Here is a 20,260-nt window from a genome sequence, read left to right on the forward strand (position 1 = left end):
AGAAAAATAAACGTGACACCCCCAAAAATCAAACTTTCATAACATTTGGTTTAAGCTAACTTAAGTAAGAAAATGGAAATGAAAAATTCAGCATTTTTTTCTTTTGTAATGGGGCGTAACTTTAGAACAGTTAAAGTGACACCACCAAAATCATAACTTAATCAATGTTTTGAGGTAATTAGCATTTTGTACAAGTTTTAATAACATTTTGTTGAGGAAACATAAGTAAGAGAAAGGAAATGAAAAATTCAGCAGTTTTTCCATTAGTAAAGGCACATAACTTTAGATTGGTAAAAGTAACACCATCCAAATCAACCTTGATCTGTATTTTGTGGTAATGAGCATTACATATAAGTTTCTTTACATTTGGTTGAGACAAACTAAAGTAAGAAAATGGAAATGAAAAATTCAGCAATTTTTTCATTTGAAAAGGGGCATAACTCTAGAACGGTTAAGGGGATGCTACATGTACCAAAATTCAAACTTGATCTGTGCTTTGCAGAATCAGCATTGTGTTTAAGTTTCATTACATTTGGTTTCGATAAACTAAAGTTAGAGAATGGAAACCAACTTTGGGATGTACAGACGGACAAGGGTAAAACTAAATGCTCCCTCCCCTATAGCAGGGGACATAAAAATTTTAAACAAGAAGAGTAGGGTTCACAACTCCCTCAGAAGACAAGACAGAAAATTTGCTTATAAAAAATTATTATCTTGTTATTATAAGCTGAATTTTCCCAATACTTTTCTTTCCTTTATGCATTGAAAATCAGTATGGGTTTAGATGTGGGTTTTAAACAAGGTTGTTTTTCCTGTTCTATTAGTGCTAATGCTGTATGAAATCTAATTAAAGGTAATAAAATGCCACTAAGAATAGGAACCTGAAAATTCATTTTTTTTTCAAATCAAACAAAGTTTAGTTTTGAACCATAAGAACATCAAAGTGGACCAATCTAGAAATAAGGTTTTAAAATCCAATTACAAAATGACATGTTATGAAAGAAGTACACTAAGTCCCTTTGATCAAGAAGACTAAAAATGAGGTCATCATGCTATCGTATGAGTAAGAGAATTTTGTCCTAGTTTGTCTGGGCGGAATAAAATTACTAGTTTAAAAAGTCCATGGTTACTACTAGTATATCTAATCCAATGTCAGTAATATGTCTCTTATAAAATGCTTTCAGAATATAAAAAGACAAAACGTGGTCATCATACATTTTTTTTACAATAACATAAAATAAAATAGAAAACTTTCCAGAAGATTACTTTCTAAATTATACATTTTCTGAGTTACCTCCCCTTATAACATGCAAATTTATAGAAAATTGAAATCAAGCAAAACTTTTTAAAAATAATGTAATCAAGGCCAAATATATTCTTTCCTTCAAATGAAAATCATTGTTTCTAAGTTGCATTCCTGCATCAGAATTTGCTGACTTAATTAAAGTATAGTCCCATTTTAAGATGGAAGAAGACACCCATACCATCTTAAAAGCAGTTGAACTATTTGCAACTATAGATCATTTTATATATTTCATTAACCTTTATTGTGTCAGGTTCTCCGACAGAAATAGACTAAAATTTAATTTGATCCAAAACATAAATCAAAGATTCAAGTTGCCCAGTTGCACAGAATAGAAAACAGTCTATATTGAAATGTTTGCCAAAATTGAATGTAATTTGTTGACGGTAATCCTCATATTGTTAATCTCAGATGAGACAATTATCTACTGGCCAATCAACCAAGTGACAGGTAAATTGATATATTACAAATGAAATATAATTTCACACAATTAACAGCTATGTATCAACATGGTAAAACAATATATATCATTAATAATTGTGATTTAATTCATGCTTATACATTTACATTCATAGCATCTCAACATCTAAACACACACAAAAATCAGTTTCAATGTTTGTAGTTATCACAAATTCTCATACAAGTTTATGTTGATTCTGAAAAGTTTAGTCTTCAAAGATTTTGTCACCTGACACATCATTAAGATACCAGTAACAAATATTGTCTCTTCTAGTTAGAGTGGATAATGATGACTTTATGATTTGACTGACACAAATAAGTCTTTAAAATCTGAAAAAATAATGATAAAAATTAGTGACATATTTTTAATACATCTAACTTCTGTTAATGTGCATTCATTTATTTTCATTATTACCAATTTTAAACTGATTGAAATTGTCCTTTCTTTTTTTTCTGTATTTGATGGTTTTTGCCAATAGTTGAACGTTTAAAGGGGCACTAGCTGTCAAATTCATGTTCACCGATTTGACTCAAATTCTCATATTTGATTTATAACAATGTAAAACAATTATTCAAACTATTAAAAGTCTAAAATAAACAATTTACAGGACATGGGCTCGATAATATGTAGCTAAGTTTCGTGTGTATTGTAGTCTAGACGCCATCTAATTAACTATCGAGTTGACCTCCAAAGTCGTCCGATGACCATATAAGCGATGTCAACATAAATATAGATATAAATAGATTAAGCGAACTTGTGCAATGGGATTTTTCTATGTCTTTTTAATTTCGTATTTTGATTAAAAATATATGTTTATCATCGTTTTTACCTGTATAAGAATGATTTTTGTGGATTGAATCAGTCAATCAAATGATTTACTTTTGTTTCACTTTCAATGTTGACATTCTTTTCCTTTAAATAACTATACACGAACAATTCATGCGTTATCCATCTCTAGCTAAGTGGTTAAATTGAAGTTCACATGAATACGGATTCAATGAGGTCGAATGATTCACTTGCATCAATGTTTCTTAGCTTATTTTGACAAAATTAAACCATACTGGCTGCTAAAAGCGAATAATTATTTCACTATTTCACTTTCATTAATGATTGAACAAAAAAAATCCCATTTTCGATTTTTATTATATCTCGTAGCTAGTGCCCCTTTAAATTTGTGATTTACCTATAACCATGGAATCAGTGGAAATTGGTGGTATCCGATGGATTATAATGAATCAACAGGAACTATTTAACCTTCATTAAATTGATTGAAAATATCATTATTTCCATTCTCACATACATATGAAACCTAAAAGTTTGTTGTTAGATGTGTAATTATGATTTTGATGAGTATAGCAAATACTCTTATTTCAAGGGAAATCTGCAAATTGCTACTTGTATACAAAATCAACATAAGTTATTGTGTATGACTAATTCTATTGTGTATATCACCAAATTTGCCATAATAGTACCTCTAGGATAGCAAGTTCTCCATTCTGTCCTTAAGATATATAAATAAATGCCGAGCATTTTGTACAGAATCAACTGCAGCTTGGATGTTTATATTGTCCCTAAGTTCAGTTAAAACTGCCTCAAAGTCTTCATCAATTTTATGAAATAGACTTGCTTCTTGGTGACACTGCTCATTGAAAAAATTTAATGTCAGCTCATCTGCAGGAATACAGAAATCTGAAGTACCTAAAACAGATTTTAAACTGATATAAATATTACAGAAAATGAAAACATAAAGAAGTTCATATCCTTATCATCATAAATTTTCATCTTTAGACAGTATTCTGTATTGTTCCAAGAGTGCTATGATGTTGTGGTGTAATTTTGTTTTCATGTAGTCAATCTATTCTCAATTTGAGTTTATCATCTTGTAATTTATGAAACAATTTTCATGAATTGTAAACTTATATCTTTAATTTTATATGTGTTGTTGCTCTGCCAAACACAATGTAGCATACAATGAAAAGTTGGAATAACAGTTGTGGAAAGTAACTCAGTCACCTAGCATGCAAATAATATATATGTCATGAATATATTAATGTTTTTCACTTAATGTTTACCAGGTATCAATTATTTTAATAATCAGTTAATTCAAGTAAATCTTCTTAAAACTTTTGAGAAAACAAGCATGCACATGTGTCATGATAATAACACTTTCACACACTATCAAAAGATTTGAAAACAGTAGTTAGATGTCTGGTAGATCAATAAGCTGTTGCACTTTAAAAATCTAACTGTGGAGCTCTTGGTCGAAATTAAAGTCATTCTGTTAAGTATCAGGAAAGTTTGTGTGTGTTTTTTTAAATTCATTCAACATATTGACTAAAATAAGTAGGGAGTTTCTGACAGATAAAAAAATCCTCACACTTAAAAACTCATTGCTATTACAAGTGCAAGCTGTTGAATAAATGTGAAAGCATTCTTTAAGAATTTTTTGAGAAAAGTGTGACACATATATTTGTTGGGCAAACAAGGTGAATGCAATGTAGGCCCAACTCGAGTTGTGGTAGAAAAGTAATTGATTAATAAATCAAGAATCTGGAAGCCAATTCATTAAATCATAGGTATGAAAAAAAAACTAATACAATTACTTGTACATGTATAACCAGGTGGTTAATATTATGAGAGGGGAAAAAATTCAAAAAATATGCATTGTATTCTTACCATAAACTTCAGGATAATGATATAGAACATCAGGTATGCCTGACAATATATCTCCCTGATTTTGTTTTCTTATATTATGGCTGTTCCAAAGAACTATAAGGTCTGCTAAATCTTGTTGAATTATCGGCAAATATACAAACTGCAGGCATATTCTGAAATGTTAATGGAGTATATTTCAATAAGATCCTAATATGATCCCTATTTAGAGCAATATGAATATCACAATGAATCATACATAAAATCATATTGTTGTAAAAAGATGTGGGTCTTTTTGTTGAAAAATTATGTACATGTAATAGCATTCTTTTAATGACATGAAGAACATATCTTGACTTTAATATTTATATTGACGAATTTCAATCGATTTAATTTACTACACGCAACTTTTCTTCACATACAGATGATTTTGTCAACTTTCATCAAAACTCTATTTTTGGCATAATTTGAGTGTAAATTTCAAAGTTTTTTTTACAAGAAATAGTTCTGTTTCACATTTTATGTGCATGAATATTAAACAATATTACATATGGTGTAGCATTCTTTTGTTTGCATTGGATATTAGGATCACATGTTTCAAAGGTTATTTTATGTATCCAAAGCCCTGGTTCTATTTTTATGTATATTGATGTTATGTTTCTATTTATATGTTTATTGACTCTAAATATAAAAAAAATCTTGCTAAATTTAGATTCATGACGTCATAACATGACACCGAACATACATGAAGGATTGAGCACTAGTAGACAAATAGAAAAGAAAATTTGCAAGTATATCAGAAAGAGATATCAATAATTTTATGTTAAATGCAGTTGCTGAGAATACAAGGAAGCTTACAACACAACAAGCTATGAAATAGTTCAAAGAATATTGATATTTTCAATAACATGTTAAAATTCTTGCAAAATACATTTTAAACAAGAATGTGCCCCTCTCGCACTATCATTTTCAATGTTCAGTGGACTATGAAATTGGGGTCAAACATATGTAATATCTAAATCAAGGACTTTCACTCAGTCAATTCGTTATATAACTATAATAAATTTGAAGAAAACACAAACAATTGAATAAAATTGTCATCAACCACCAATGACTAGAATAAGGAGTTTTCAGACGTTTTCCTCCAAATTGTCTTAATAGTAGATCTTTTCTTGATGATTTTGGTTTCCTATTATCTATTCTAATTTTTTTAATATAAGGCAAAAAATGTAATGAGTCAACGGATGATTTTGATCGTATTGTCCTATTTGTAGAACTTGTCTTGTTAATCATTTTTGTTATTTAAAGTTTGTCTCTATCTTGCATGGTTTTTTATTTTATTGTTTTGACACAGTGTCTTACAAGCCTACAGATAATTTGTACCTCATGGGACATTGATATTTGTGGTTCACCTATACTCATAAAAGTCAGCGACAATTGATATCCCACAAATAATAATCAACAGTCAATTGGAATACTACAATGATGTGTCCCACTGTTGAAGCAACTTTGCTACAATTTTCCCACTATATAGTTTCATTTAGGATGCAACTCACTTGTGGATTTGACTGTTAACATTCAATAAGCCATCTGCTTGAAGGCACTGTAATGAAAAATATAACTGGCTTAAAATCTATATCACAAGATATCGAAAATGAGCTGACAGCATTTTAGAAATGATTTGTACTTTTACATGCAGATGATATTGTTTTATTAGCAGAAAACAGCACTGATCTACAATACATGTTAGACACCATTTACAAATATTGTGAAGAATGGAACATGAAAATAAATACAAAGCATTGCAAAGTTTTGATCTTTTCGAGCGGCAGAATGCCAGCAAATCTAAAGTTCACAGTAAATTGTAAAAGAAAACAAATATTTAGGAATTTTACTTTCTAGATTCTAGAAGTGGATCCTTTTTATCAAATTAAAAATACTGTGGTATGTCGGAATCCAATATATAGAATGCACAGTTTGCTCATAAATGGGTGTCAAAATGTACTAAGCAAAATCTCAAAGACCAGTTTCAACAAGAATTGCTAAAACTTCATGTTATGGTATTTTTAAAAATAATTTAAGAAAAAAATTTTGTTTTTCCTTACAAATTCATGTTTACATTATGCAAATATATATGTGGTAGTCACCACTTGCCAACTGAGTCTGGACAGTGGCAGGGTCTACTGAGAGGACATTGGTGACGAGGACCATTACAATATGAATTGTGGAACATTTAAGTCGGAAAGAAAGAAATTTCAACCTAAATACAAAAACAGGCTCTCAAGAGCCTGAATCGCTCACCTGTATTTCAGAGGAGAAGATTTTTAAATGTTAGCAAACTTGATGAACAAATTGTGTAAAATTGTCTTTAAAGGGCAATAACTCCTTAAGGGGTCAATTGACAATTTTGGTCATATTAACTTTTTTGTAGATCTTACTTTGCTGAACATTATTGCTGCTTACAGTTTATATATATCTATAATAATATTTAAAATAATAACAAAAAACTGCAAAATTTTGTTAAAACTACCAATTCGGTGGCAGCAACCCAACAATGGGTTGTTGGATTTGTCTGAAAATTTCAGAGCTGATAGATCTTGACCAATTGAACAAATTTACCCCCGTCAGATTTGCTCTAAAAGCTTTAGTTTTTGAGATATAAGCCAAAACTGCATTTGACCCCTATGTTCTATTTTTAGCCATGGCGGCCATGTTTTTTGATGGATCAAAACTTCGGATACAATTTATAAACTAAATACCCTAAGGAACATTTAGTTAAAGTTTGAAGGTATTTGGCCCAGTAGTTTCAGAGGAGAAGATTTTTGAAATAGTTTACGACGACAGACAACGACAGACGACGGACGCCAAGTGATGGCATAAGCTCACATGGGGCCCTTTGGGCCCTGGTGAGCTAAAATTCAGCCCCTAATATCTATCAATTTGATCAACTGTTCAACTCATCAAATATTGTAATATTAGAAAAACTATGTAAATTTATCAAAGTTATTATTGCGAACCCAATGAAAGTTTTCCACAGTGCCATCTCTATCTTGACAAGGTATTTAAACTTTTGTAAGTTCACCTGTCCTATTGAATGAATACAATAGCTATTTTTCTCTGTGTAGTTTATTCACTGGGACCTTTAAATATCTTCTAAGAGAAATCTATCACTCATTGATTAATTTACCTGAGTAAAAAAAATTTCTTATATATAGACAAAAATACTTTTTTTATACTCGTTAACTGCGTGTGATGATGTATTATTCAATATTAATAATATATTTTCATTCAGTTTAATATAAACATTGATTCAATCATAAAAAGTGGATTTCAATCAAAAGTTTTATCAATGTTCCTATTGAAATTTGATTTTTTTTTGTCTAGTTATAGAGAACATTTAAGAAGATCCTAATTTGAACATTATAATTTTTAAGTTTTTATTCATGTCAGACAAATTTTTTTTTAAAAGGAACAATGTTGAAAGTTTTGTCGGAAATCAACTTTTTATGATTGAATCAATGTTTATATTAAACTGAATGAAAATATATTATTAATATATTATTAATATAACATAAATCAACGCTAACATGTTTAACCCCGCCACATTCTGTATGTATGCGCCTGTCCCAAGTCAGGAGCCTGTAATTCAGTGGGTGTCGTTTGTTTATGTGTTACATATTTGTTTTTCGTTCATTTTTTGTACATAAATTAGGCCATTAGTTTTCTCGTTTGAATTGTTTTACATTGTCATTTCCGGGCCTTTTATAGCTGACTGTGCGGTATGGGCTTTGCTCATTGTTGAATGCCATACGGTCACCTATAGTTGTTAATTTCTGTGTCATTTTGTCCCTTGTGGAGAGTTGTCTCATTGGCAATCATACCAAATCTTATTTTTTATATTTTATTTATGTTTCAACTTTGCATCACTGTTTACATTCAACAGATTGAAAATATATTATCATTTTGAATAAATATAACATCACATGCAGTTTTGAGTATATATGTATTTTCCTCTATTTACAAATTTTTTTTTTTACTGAGGTAAATTAATCAATAAGTGATAGATTTCTCTTAGAAGAAATTTAAAGGTCCCAGTGAAAAAACTACATGGAGAACAATAGCTATTGTATTCATTCAATAGGACAGGTGAACTTACAAAATTTTAAATACCTGGTCAAGATAGAGATGGCACTGTGGAAAACTTTCATTGGGTTCGCAATAATGTAAAAGTCAGTCCTTCAAGTTAATTTCATCGTATTGTTCACACATGCATGTAATAATTATACCTTATAGTTATATTTATGTATGTTCTCTATATAATTGTACTTTATGAGAAATAAAGTATTCATATTCATATGAAAGAAACACTTCTTCTATCAGTTATATTACCCATGTATAAGTTTGGTATTGCTATCACATCCCTTTATGACTAACTTGACTTTTTTTTTTGTTTGACCTAAAACTCTACACCCTTATGCATCTTAACTTTTCTTTTAACTTCTTAACAGCGAAGATGCTACCATTATGAAGGTATACACAGAAATGGAACTTGAATGGGTCCTTTTTTGATTTGTCAAAGATAGCAATGGGTTTCAATTTCACCAATGTCGAATCACAAAAATTTTAAAAAGATGTAAGACCGATATATACCATTTTGCAAGGTTTTGACAAAATTTTCATGAATAATCCAATTGGCTCTTGAAAACATATTATTGATCAGAGCAATTCAAAAAGAAATCTACAGTTTCCTCTACAAATTGGTTACCTTATTTTCAATGAGGCTTCCCTGAATACCAATTGCATGTTTTAGTGGAACAGTCCTGAATGTGTTTTTATTCAACAGTGAAGTTGCTTTGAAACATGTCTTAGATGCTTTTTCAATGAATCATAAAAAGAACAAATCACCTTATATCAAAATTACAAACAATAAAATAAAAAATGCACATACTTTGAAATGATTGATCCAAAAGTCTGACTTGCTTTGCCTTAACCAACCCCATTGCCTTTCAATTCTCTGAAAAAGTTAAAATATTAATCACTGAAAATCTGATGAATTATAGCATTCTAACAGAAAATCCTGTAACAATGTTGTTAAGTACTACCTGGGTTCAATACATACAAAATTACCAAAAAATCAAAATAACTGACCAATAGCATATACTTTATTATTAACAGATATCCTAATGAAATATAGCAGAATTATAAATTTCTTCAATTAAAAAAATTGAGAAAAAATAGTCAGATAGCTTTTGTGAGTTTAAGAAATCAATCTGGATTTGCTTAGAATCAGTCAGTCAAAGACAAATTATGTAAACAGGTATATATACAAATTACACCTTAAATACCTGATTAAAAACTGAGGAGCCATAAATCACAGACTTCTCATTGGAAGTGTGAGTGACTTGAATAGCTGCTGCTAACCCATTTTCGGTACCAGGGTCACATCTGATCTTGGTTGGAAAAGCTGTAAAATACATTGTATCCTTTCAACTTCACGACAGTTTTTCTTTAAAATAATTATGCAAGGAATTGTTTGTATAAATTTCAGTTCTCACAAATTATAATGGAATGGCACATTTGCTGTGTTGTTCAGATCAGATGTACCGGTTTTTGTACTATCAAACTTCCTTGAACCAGTACGCTCTTATATGCAATTAAAGGTATGTTGAATTTTTCACCACAAGTCAGGGTAAGGTATAGTTATGACATGAAATGACTGCCACTTTATTTGAACTTACAAAGTAGCCATAAATGCTTAAAATTGCAGAATTTAACTGAGAGTAATAGTCTATAAATAAGTGGTCTTATACCTTAAACACAAGTTATTGTCTGTAAACTAATGAAATGCTTGGTTTTTTGGGACCTTTTTTTGACACTAATTCATCAACATTTGGGGCAATTACTCCAAAACTCCAGCCCACAATTCCCTTTGTATAAGAAAATCTTGTAATACAAGTTCAGAGAACCATACACTTACACACAAGTAATAGTCCTGAAACTACACAAATATAAAAAAGAAGATGTGGTATGATTGCCAATGAGACAACTCTCCACAAGAGACCAAATGACACAGAAATTAACAACTATAGGTCATCGCACGGCCTTCAACAATGAGCAAAGGCCCATACTGCATAGTCAGCTATAAAAAAACTGTTGGTACCATTACCCCTAAAATCAATCCCAAACCTTCCTTTTGTGGTATTGGACCTTCTAGCAAAATTCAGAGATCCATTCACTTAAACTAAAGTTATTGTCTGGAAACCAAATGTGTCTTCGGACGAGGAAGACGACATCATAGCATTATACAAACGCAAATTTTTTGTGGTTGTATAATTACATGTATAACATTATTAATTGAATTCGATGTACATAGGGACACTAATATCATTTTGTGTGTACTAAAAATATTAGAGCTCTTTCAAAAAATATTTTATATATTATGTTTAAACTTGCCAAAAATTCACTGTCAATAAGGGTTTCACTGCACAATTCAATTTTTTCTTATTGGCCTAATGCTAGAATATTCAAAGGATACTTACAGGATTCTTTCTAGATATTGACACTGACTTTTTTGGTCTGATAATTCAAAAAGAATAGCTAATACAAACTGTGATGTTAATAATCTTGTATTCATTGGTAAACATAAGTTCATACTGAAATGACCTTTTTAAAAGGTTCACTATTTGAGGACCAGATTAAAAAAAAAAAGTATAAATTGAAGTTATTGCCAACCTTTAATGTTATCAGCTGCTTTCAGGAAGAAATCAGCTACAACTTCTGGTCTTTTATTGGTAATACTGGCACACATCCATATAATTTTTCTTGAAAAACTGAATGGAAAATAGAATTAATACAAAGTATTTATTCTTGTATAGTTCATCATATGCAAAATCTGAATGTTGATTACTAAAAAAAGAGTCCTAAGTGTACACATTTGACAAGATTATGCTCTGTCGGTCATTGTTATTCTTGCACAGATTTCATAAGAATATTGTTTTAACAAAATTTAGGCACAAGAATATATACTGTTAATTACGTAAAAATATGTCAAGATCACAAAACTTTTATGATAGTTTTTTTTTTGTATTGTTATATTAATGGGAGTTATATCTGTTATTGTTTATAATTCTGCCAGAAACCATTTTCATTATGTGTACTTGAGTAAAAAGTAAATAAACAAAAACTGTGTCATGTTTATCATTACTATCATTTTGCGTCTATTACAAAAAATTAAATGTATAAGTGGAATAAATTGTTCTTCTTACCCATCTACACATCCATGTATACATATGCCAAAGGGCTTTAGTTTGTCATAACCATCTACAAAGTAATTTCATACTGTAAGTTATATAAAGAAGTGAAATAGTAGATGTATATCAAAGGTGCATGTAATTAGCTGTGAATGTTTGCTTCACATCAAACCCATCAGACAAAAAAAAGTTATTTTGAAATATTCATCTGCTTTCTAGTATAACTTTCTTATTTGAATCAATTTTATTCATCAAGGCTTTTTGCAACAATGGTAACAGATTCATTAATAGGAACCGCATTCTTTTATTTTTATTATTTCTGTATTTCATGACACTTTCAGAGAATTCCAGAAATTATTGCATGGTTTTTATTAGTGTGAAAAATGTGACAGAGTGTTAAACGCAATAATTTGAACTCGCATTTTGAACTTTTTTTAAATGAATTAAACAGGATTTTTCTGAAAATCGTAAAAATTAAAATTGCATAGAAGTCTAAAACGAAAAAAATCACAATAATAAATGCACATAAAATAAATGGTACAAAGTTGCTTAAAATTAAACCAAAAATGACCCCAAAATATTTTTTTGGAAACAATGTATAGTTCTATATACAATATTTAGCGAAAAATCTCAAGTTGATGAATACTTATGGCCACACTCTGTATGTATCATGAGAATTAAATAATGAAATATAAAATTATGCTGCTTACCTAAGTGCCAAATATAGTTAGGACCCTGAAAAGAAATATGAACAGAAGTAAGTTGATGTAATTTGCAACTGGAATATTTCCGTATATTTTTGTTCATTTCATGTGGACTTAAAGGTCAGAATTTAATTTTCAAAGAGGACATTATACATACTTATGAACCGGTATCAAAAGTATTGTAGCCTTGAGTGCATGAAACTTCATAACTGTATGTGTAAAAACATTGAGGAATGATGTAGGGTTGAATGCAATAGTTGAAAACTGTAATGATTTTGATGACATAATTGAAACTGTAGGAATTGATCAAGGTACTGACTTTTCTTAGTAACCTGAAGATTTCAATTACACTGTATAATTTAAGAATTTACAACTATCAAATGACCGTAAATCTTTTTTTTTTTACTATCATAAAGAATTTGAAAAGTTTGAAGGAATGTACATGTTACAATGATGTAGGTTACTTAGTTACCCTCTTGCAGAATATATATGTATCAATACAAAAAATAATACTTACTTAACATGTACAACTAGAAATTATGGATGATGAAAAAAAAAACATTCAATATGACCTTTTTAATTTTTCTATTAAAAATGCATCAAACTTGTAAATACTATTAGTGTGCTAGTGACCAAATACATCATATATGGGGTCAGAAAATTCCATATGGGTGAAAGCATAATTTTGACAACACAAAGTTACCAAAAAAACTTGTTAGCTTTAAATGTGTTTTATGAATTTATTTCAATCGTTCATTTTTCATTTTTTCGTCTGTTGAAACCATTCATATTTTCACTCAACACTGTGTTGTTTTTATAAAGGGACATAACATCACTACTAACCTTGTATCAAAATAAGCCCGCCTACTAACCTAATATGAAATATTTTAACCATTCATATTCCTAGAAATGTATAGGAGGCAAGATGAGATTAAATAATGTTACTACAAACATGTATGTAGATCAGCTACAAATAAGAACTGAATTAAGTCCTTTTCTTCTTTAAATAACATACCTTGGATATGTATTGTCTTCTTCTTAATCTTCTACCTTTACGCCTTTTAATACCATCTGCATCTAAGATTCTAACAAGTTCTCTGGAAAGAGACCTAGAGAAAAAGTATCTATATAAATAATGTGCCAAAATGGTTTAGGATGCACGTGCAGAACCTTTTGATATCAAGGAGCCACAATGACCCATTAAAAAGTTTTTGGATCAAGGTTTGAAAATTATTATTAAAACTCCTAAACATGTTTGTAGTTGATGCCAACTGTTTATAGATCAACATTTAGTTACAAGATTGAATTACCTTGTTATTTGCAACTGGTATTTTATTTTCAAAGAACGACGTAAATTTTCACATCCATTACAACCATTCCTGATTTCTTTCTAAAATAACAAAACAAAATAAACAATTTTAAGAAAGGTAATATTGCCATGATCATATGATTATATCTAAATAGTGAAATTACAAAAAAATCAACACCTCTATAAAAGTTAAATTTTTTTCCTGTAACTTCAAAGAATTAAAAAAAGAAAAGACCTAGGTCAGCATGTGGCAGGAGTGTCATCAACAATGTACAAAATGTAGTAGGATGTAATGAGTTCAGTTTAAGAGTAACCACTAGATGTACATTGTACGTTAATGATTTTTGTTTGCAGTTCAGTGGTTCATTTTATATCTGTGGAGATTGTTTGGAAATGTCCCTCTCAGGCATGGTTTATTTTAGAAATAATTCATGGCAGCCATAGATTTGTTCTCATTAAAACACAGGTTGGGTTTTTATATACAATTATTTTATGCCGAGCGATAGCCATGGTTAAAGAATTACATTCCATGTATGTTTCATTATGATACCTTATTTTGATTGGCTAACAGCAATCTCGCGTCCTTCTGAAATTGACATTCATTACACAATGAAATGTAACATTCATGACACGAGGTCCCACAAAAAAATGCACAGGTAAATTAAAGAAAAACTTGATAGAAATCGTGTTTTCATGATCCTAGCTACAAAATGGAATAAGAAGTATTGAATTCTTCTTTTTGTAATTTTATAGGGTTGTAAAAGAATTTGACCGTGTGCAGATTTTTAGAATGAAGCGCACAAGCGCTTCATACAAAATGTACTTCGGTTAAAGCTTTTACGCCACGATGAATATGCAAAAAGAAGCATTCAATTCTTAAATGAAAATAAATCTATTACTGTATGTGTGGTAAGGGATTTATTTGATATCCCATATAAATATTAAAAAAGAAGATGTTGTATGATTGCCAATGAGACAACTCTGGGACAGTGGTGTAACAGTACAAAATAAGAACGATCTATAGACATCAGTTGAAAAAGACTTAACTCATCACATGGATATAGTATTTGTGATAACAAACAAATATATAATCATAAAATACTATCTCCTGTACAGCAGAAGTGAAAAATATCAATATTGAACTTTACATTGTCATCAATTACATCTTAAAATTTGAAAGGCACTGATTGGACTGTTGAGTTACTATTTGAATGGTTGAATCTGAAATCAGTATCAAGACATTTCCCTTAATCACAGTTAAAATAAATTATTTTAGAAATTCATTTTTTTTTTAATTTCTTACAAAAAAAAACAAATACACCATTTTATGCTATCTTGAACTTGTCACATACCACTGCCAATGTAATTGCTGTATCAATGTTAATTCTGCAGTTTCTTCTCTTTAAACCTAACCTTGGGATGACTTTGTGCTGTAAATATTGGAAACTGGAAAAAATTGAAGTCAGGATAAAATATATAATCATATAAGGGATGAAAAAAACAGAACCTGCTTGTGTACTTCTGTTGGTATGTAGACAGGATGTTTTAAATTACATAAGTGAAATTCTGAATAACTTGAGTTATTTCATAAATTTATAGTGACTTTAAACAAACTCATTTTAAAAGAGTACCTCTCCCTGATAAACAGAGGAAAAAGCTCTCAGTGAGCTGAATTAATTTTTTCTGTTCTACCTAGAGCTTGGAAGCATCATGGTACCCTTGGTGCTGTCTATGATTATTTTATAAAAGAATGTATAGGGGCCATGGTGATATATTTTTTTTTTAAATAGTGCTATATTAGTTTCTATATTCCATGGTGCTATGTGAAAGTTAGAAGTGAGTTTTTGAAGCTTCTATGATTTATCTTGTTGATCTTTTTGTAAAAATATTTATTGCTATTGCAGGGATGGAAATTAACACTTTTTCATTCACTTAGTTAATTAAAATAAGTATTGTTTTTTTTAAGTTTTTTGTCCCCAGTAGACCTTTTAAAGTGGTGAACTTCATTATTTACCTAAATTTCAGTAAAGAGACATTCATCTCATTAAATGTTATATATAAATCAAAGTAATGGTGCAATAAAAAGTAAGTGATTTAGAAAGCAAAAATGAAAATGACTGTCATACTGACAGACAGGCCTAATCCTAATCCCCCTCTGTATAGCATTTTCAACATTTATACTTACTTTTCTTGAAGTGTAAACACGCAGTTGTGTGTATAATTTAAGCGATGTGTGTACATTTGTAAATCCTTGTCATTTTACATTTACACTTTACTTATACCAATATCTTAGATTACATTTATAAATGCATATGAGTGTTTAAGAGAAAAATTTATGGTAACAAAATTGCCACATGTTTTGCAGGCATCATGGTAATTTTCTAATATGATTGAGGTAATAATATATATACTTTTTCACTTTTTTGGTCTTTTTAAAAATGTTGTTTGTGCTGTATTTAGCCCCTCTATCAAGAAATTTGTTTTGCATGCACACGTATAAAAATTGTGATATGTATATCCTCATTCTCACATATGCCATACAAACAATTACTAAATTTAGAACTAAAAAACATTGTTATCTTATTTGTAATCTGTATGTATTAAAGTGTGTGTTCCCTTTCTTGTCAACCATGATCCAACAAGTGAAACTGTGAGCTATTGCTCACTGGTGATACCCCTGCTGCATCTGGATACTATTAATAGTGTAAAAATATGTAAGTGTTTGGGAAGGAAGCTGTTTAGTGTTGAATCTGAAAATGCATCGCACAATATAGCTGACTTATATAAAACCTGAAACCAAATGTCAGAAATCCTTGTATTGCAGTGTCTGAGAAAAATGCGACAAAATATATTCATGGGACAGATGGACAGACTGATGGAAAGACAGAGGTAAAACAGTATACCCCCACTGTTTTAAAGCGGGGTATAATAATTAGGACAAATTAATATTTTACAGCAATATACCTAATCTGAAAGTTCTTTTCTTTTTCCAGGATGTAGTGTATCAGTCTGTAAGGATATCCTACATAAAACATTTCACTTATCAACTGCTTTATTTCTGAAATTTTATTGCATTTTATATAAAAACAATAAACACAGAATTCAAATCTCATTCATAATAAATTAAAGTTAAGAAATTATAAATATTCTTTCTTCTAATATATATGCTAATTATATATATTCAATTATTCACTATTGAATCATCTTTTTACAGTCAGTGATACTACTTGCACAAATTAATTTTATTTACCTGTATAGGTAATTAATAATATACCTTTATAAGTAAATTGTTATTTTCATATTTTCTTTGTGGTTTGAATAATCTCCCCTTAATTTTCTCAAAAAATTTACATGTACAAGTATTTTTTTACATCCATAAATTCTCAAGTTTTGGGATGTAAAAACATGTCAGACTTAAACAATTTTTCTCTGGTTAGCTTATAATTTTTTAATAGAGTTCAATGTTACATCTCATTAATTTAACAAAGAAACTAATTGTGAAAAGATCTAATCAATTCTGCAAGGCAACTAAGCTAATAATTTACCTATACAAGTAGATAAAATACATTTGTCTAAGAATCTTAAAAATCTACTTATATAAGTATATTAATATTTACTTCTTCAAGTAAATAAAAATAACCTGTACAAGCAGTACCCCTGACTGTTTAATGTGACCTCCATGATAAAACCAAAAAAATAGGGATCTCTGGTGGTGAATATAAAACGGGTAAGGTCAGCTGAACAAAACAACTTTATGAAATAATTTCTGAAAATCAACCACCTTACACTACTCATTCACTTTCTGAACAAAACTTTGTGTATCAATACAGTTATACTTCAAATCTTATAGAAAAGTTAATATAATATTATATAGTTATTTTTGTTACATGAATTAAAGGAAGAGAACTTTTTTCTTGAAATTAATTCCAGATCAAACTGTATTAACTTTAGAGAAAAACTGTTTTGAAAACAATGTCTTGTGGGTAATATCCATAACTTATTGTATAGTAAAACATCAGTTTTTAATGCATAGTTTGAACAGAAACTTAAAAACATCTATTAAAATCAAATATATATATGTAACACTAACCATCAGGTATCATTTTGAGTTAATCAGGTATTACATGTATATAGATAGACAACCTGAAAAGAAAAAAGAACTAGAAAGATAGACTTTGACATTTCCTATTATCACTGTGATAATGATTATGTATTCTGTAAGATGCTACAACTAATAGCATACTAATGAGTATACTGATGTGTATCACTACTAATAGTTATTACGGTAAGGTTAAATTCCCTATCATTCATTCATCCACGCACGAACTTGTCTCAGATTTTTTTTTATGAAATTACCTTTACCTAACTTTCAGGTATAGATAGGAGATGTTATTTTTTTTGTGCTTGTCACTATCCAAAAGAACTTGTGGTAATAGGATATTCAGTACTTCAGTACTTTGATTTAATATTTGTGTTGTTTTAGAATTTTTATGCATACATGTATATACTATTTATTTATTACTGTACTGTTTTGTTTTCCATTACCATCTAGCACCTCCAAACTGTCATAGGAAATTGGTTGACTAATATCTTAATGTTTTAAAATAAACAAGAAACATGGGACAACTTTACAAATGACATCCTTCTTTAGAGAATTAACTCTGACATGGTTAATCAGAACTAAAACAATAATTTATATATTTATGACATAAGCTAATTAACTATACATTTAACTATAGGTACCAGTAAAATTACCTGAACATCAATATAGCTGGAATGGAGACATATAAAAGCAAAGTTTTATCTGGAAATAATTTTTCTTCAATAAAATGTCCGACACACGAGAAAATTATAGAAAACATGAAACTTATAGCACGTAGATTTTTTTAATTTGTCAGTCATTAATGACTTATATGTAATGCTATTGTTTCTTAATTTAAATTGGTGGCTGTGCAAAATACATGTACTTCATATACATGTACATTTTTACTTCATAATTGTTTAATTTTGATGAAAACCCAAATTCATGAAGCTGATCAGTACATTGTAGCTGCATTTTGGAGATGCAATAACCAAAGCTGTACTGTTGCATGATTTAGAAAAGAGGGGCGAAAGATACCAGAGGGACAGTCAAACTTAAAAATGGGTCTTAATATCTTTTAAAAGGGTTTTAGATTTTTCCTATGTTAACAGTCTGTTACATAGCATTCAACAGAAATGTACCCCAAATGGAGGATCTCATGATATTTTACTGAAAGCTTAAGGTTTATGCAAGTTGTCTTTCCTAATGAAAATCAAAAGATGGAAAATGCAGTATGATTTTTTTTCTATTTTTCTATTGCAGTTCATGCACTTTACATATCTGAAACAATAGTGTAACATCACAACATAGAAAGACATATAGTTTCTGATTTTGGAATACTCAAAAGTTGTTGAATCCAATCTAGCAGATGAAAAATAAAATGATAGAATGCAGTCTAGTCGCTTGTCACTGAAATTGATGATATTTATCAATGTTTGTGATTCAAGGAACTCAATGTCTGAGACGATCATAGATTCATAACTGTAAACGGTCTGTTTATAATTATATTTACAAAAATCTGTATAATTAGCTATTTTTTCAATTTTTTTTTAATCACTAAATTTTGTTAAATCCTCTTCTTATGCACTGCCTACCTACAATGGTTTCTTCCCATTGGTAGTAAATGAAATAATTAAGTCTCAAGTGTTTATTCTATACAATTTACTCAAATGCTGAAAACTGTCCACTGGCAGGAAGTTTTACATAGCATTCAACAGAAATGTACCCCAAATGGAGGATCTCATGATATTTTACTGAAAGCTTAAGGTTTATGCAAGTTGTCTTTCCTAATGAAAATCAAAAGATGGAAAATGCAGTATGATTTTTTTTCTATTTTTCTATTGCAGTTCATGGACTTTACATATCTGAAACAATAGTGTAACATCACAACATAGAAAGACATATAGTTTCTGATTTTGGAATACTCAAAAGTTGTTGAATCCAATCTAGCAGATGGCTCCAAAGTTATTGTGAAACTGCCTATTCTAGAGGTGGCGTGAATCAGATGTGGATACTAAAAAATTCCAAAGATCTTTTAGAGTACATACAATCTAAGACTCTCTCATCTTGCAATAGTATTAAAACATTTGACTTTTCTACACTTTACACAAGTATTCCCCATTCCAAACTAAAAGACAAATTGAAAGAGTTGGTATTACTTTGTTTCATTAAAAAGAATGGCGAACATAGATACAAGTATCTTGTCTTGGGGAGGGATAAATCCTACTTTGTAAAGAATCACTCTGATTCAAACAAAAAATTCTCTGAAACTGACATTATCAAGATGCTTGATTTCTTGATTGACAACATATTTGTTACGTTTGGAGGACGTGTTTTTCAACAGACTGTCGGAATTCTAATGGGAACCAATTGTGCCCCTCTTCTTGCGGACTTGTTTCTTTATTATTATGAGGCTGACTTCATACAGGAGCTTCTTAGGAAGAGAGATAAGAAGTTAGCAATATCCTTTAACTCTACGTTCCGCTATATAGATGATGTTC

General features: G+C 29.7%; 1 protein-coding gene across 1 annotated transcript; it reads right to left on the reverse strand.

Moving 5' to 3' along the window:
• Positions 1–1,069: 1,069 nt before the first annotated feature.
• On the reverse strand, positions 1,070–18,453 carry LOC127736538 (uncharacterized). Its single transcript, XM_052247107.1, has 14 exons — positions 17,769–18,453; positions 16,643–16,736; positions 15,031–15,124; positions 13,680–13,759; positions 13,385–13,478; positions 12,376–12,400; positions 11,681–11,735; positions 11,148–11,245; positions 9,761–9,879; positions 9,364–9,429; positions 5,972–6,018; positions 4,440–4,591; positions 3,236–3,461; positions 1,070–2,092 (listed from the first exon to the last, which is right to left on the reverse strand). Exons 1-13 carry the CDS (start codon positions 17,779–17,781, stop codon positions 3,238–3,240), a joined length of 1,161 nt encoding a protein of 386 aa, XP_052103067.1. The 5' UTR covers positions 17,782–18,453; the 3' UTR covers positions 1,070–2,092; positions 3,236–3,237.
• Positions 18,454–20,260: the final 1,807 nt, after the last annotated feature.

Source organism: Mytilus californianus, unplaced genomic scaffold (assembly GCF_021869535.1).
Source record: "Mytilus californianus isolate M0D057914Y unplaced genomic scaffold, xbMytCali1.0.p SCAF_32, whole genome shotgun sequence".
Classification (NCBI taxonomy): domain Eukaryota; kingdom Metazoa; phylum Mollusca; class Bivalvia; order Mytilida; family Mytilidae; genus Mytilus; species Mytilus californianus.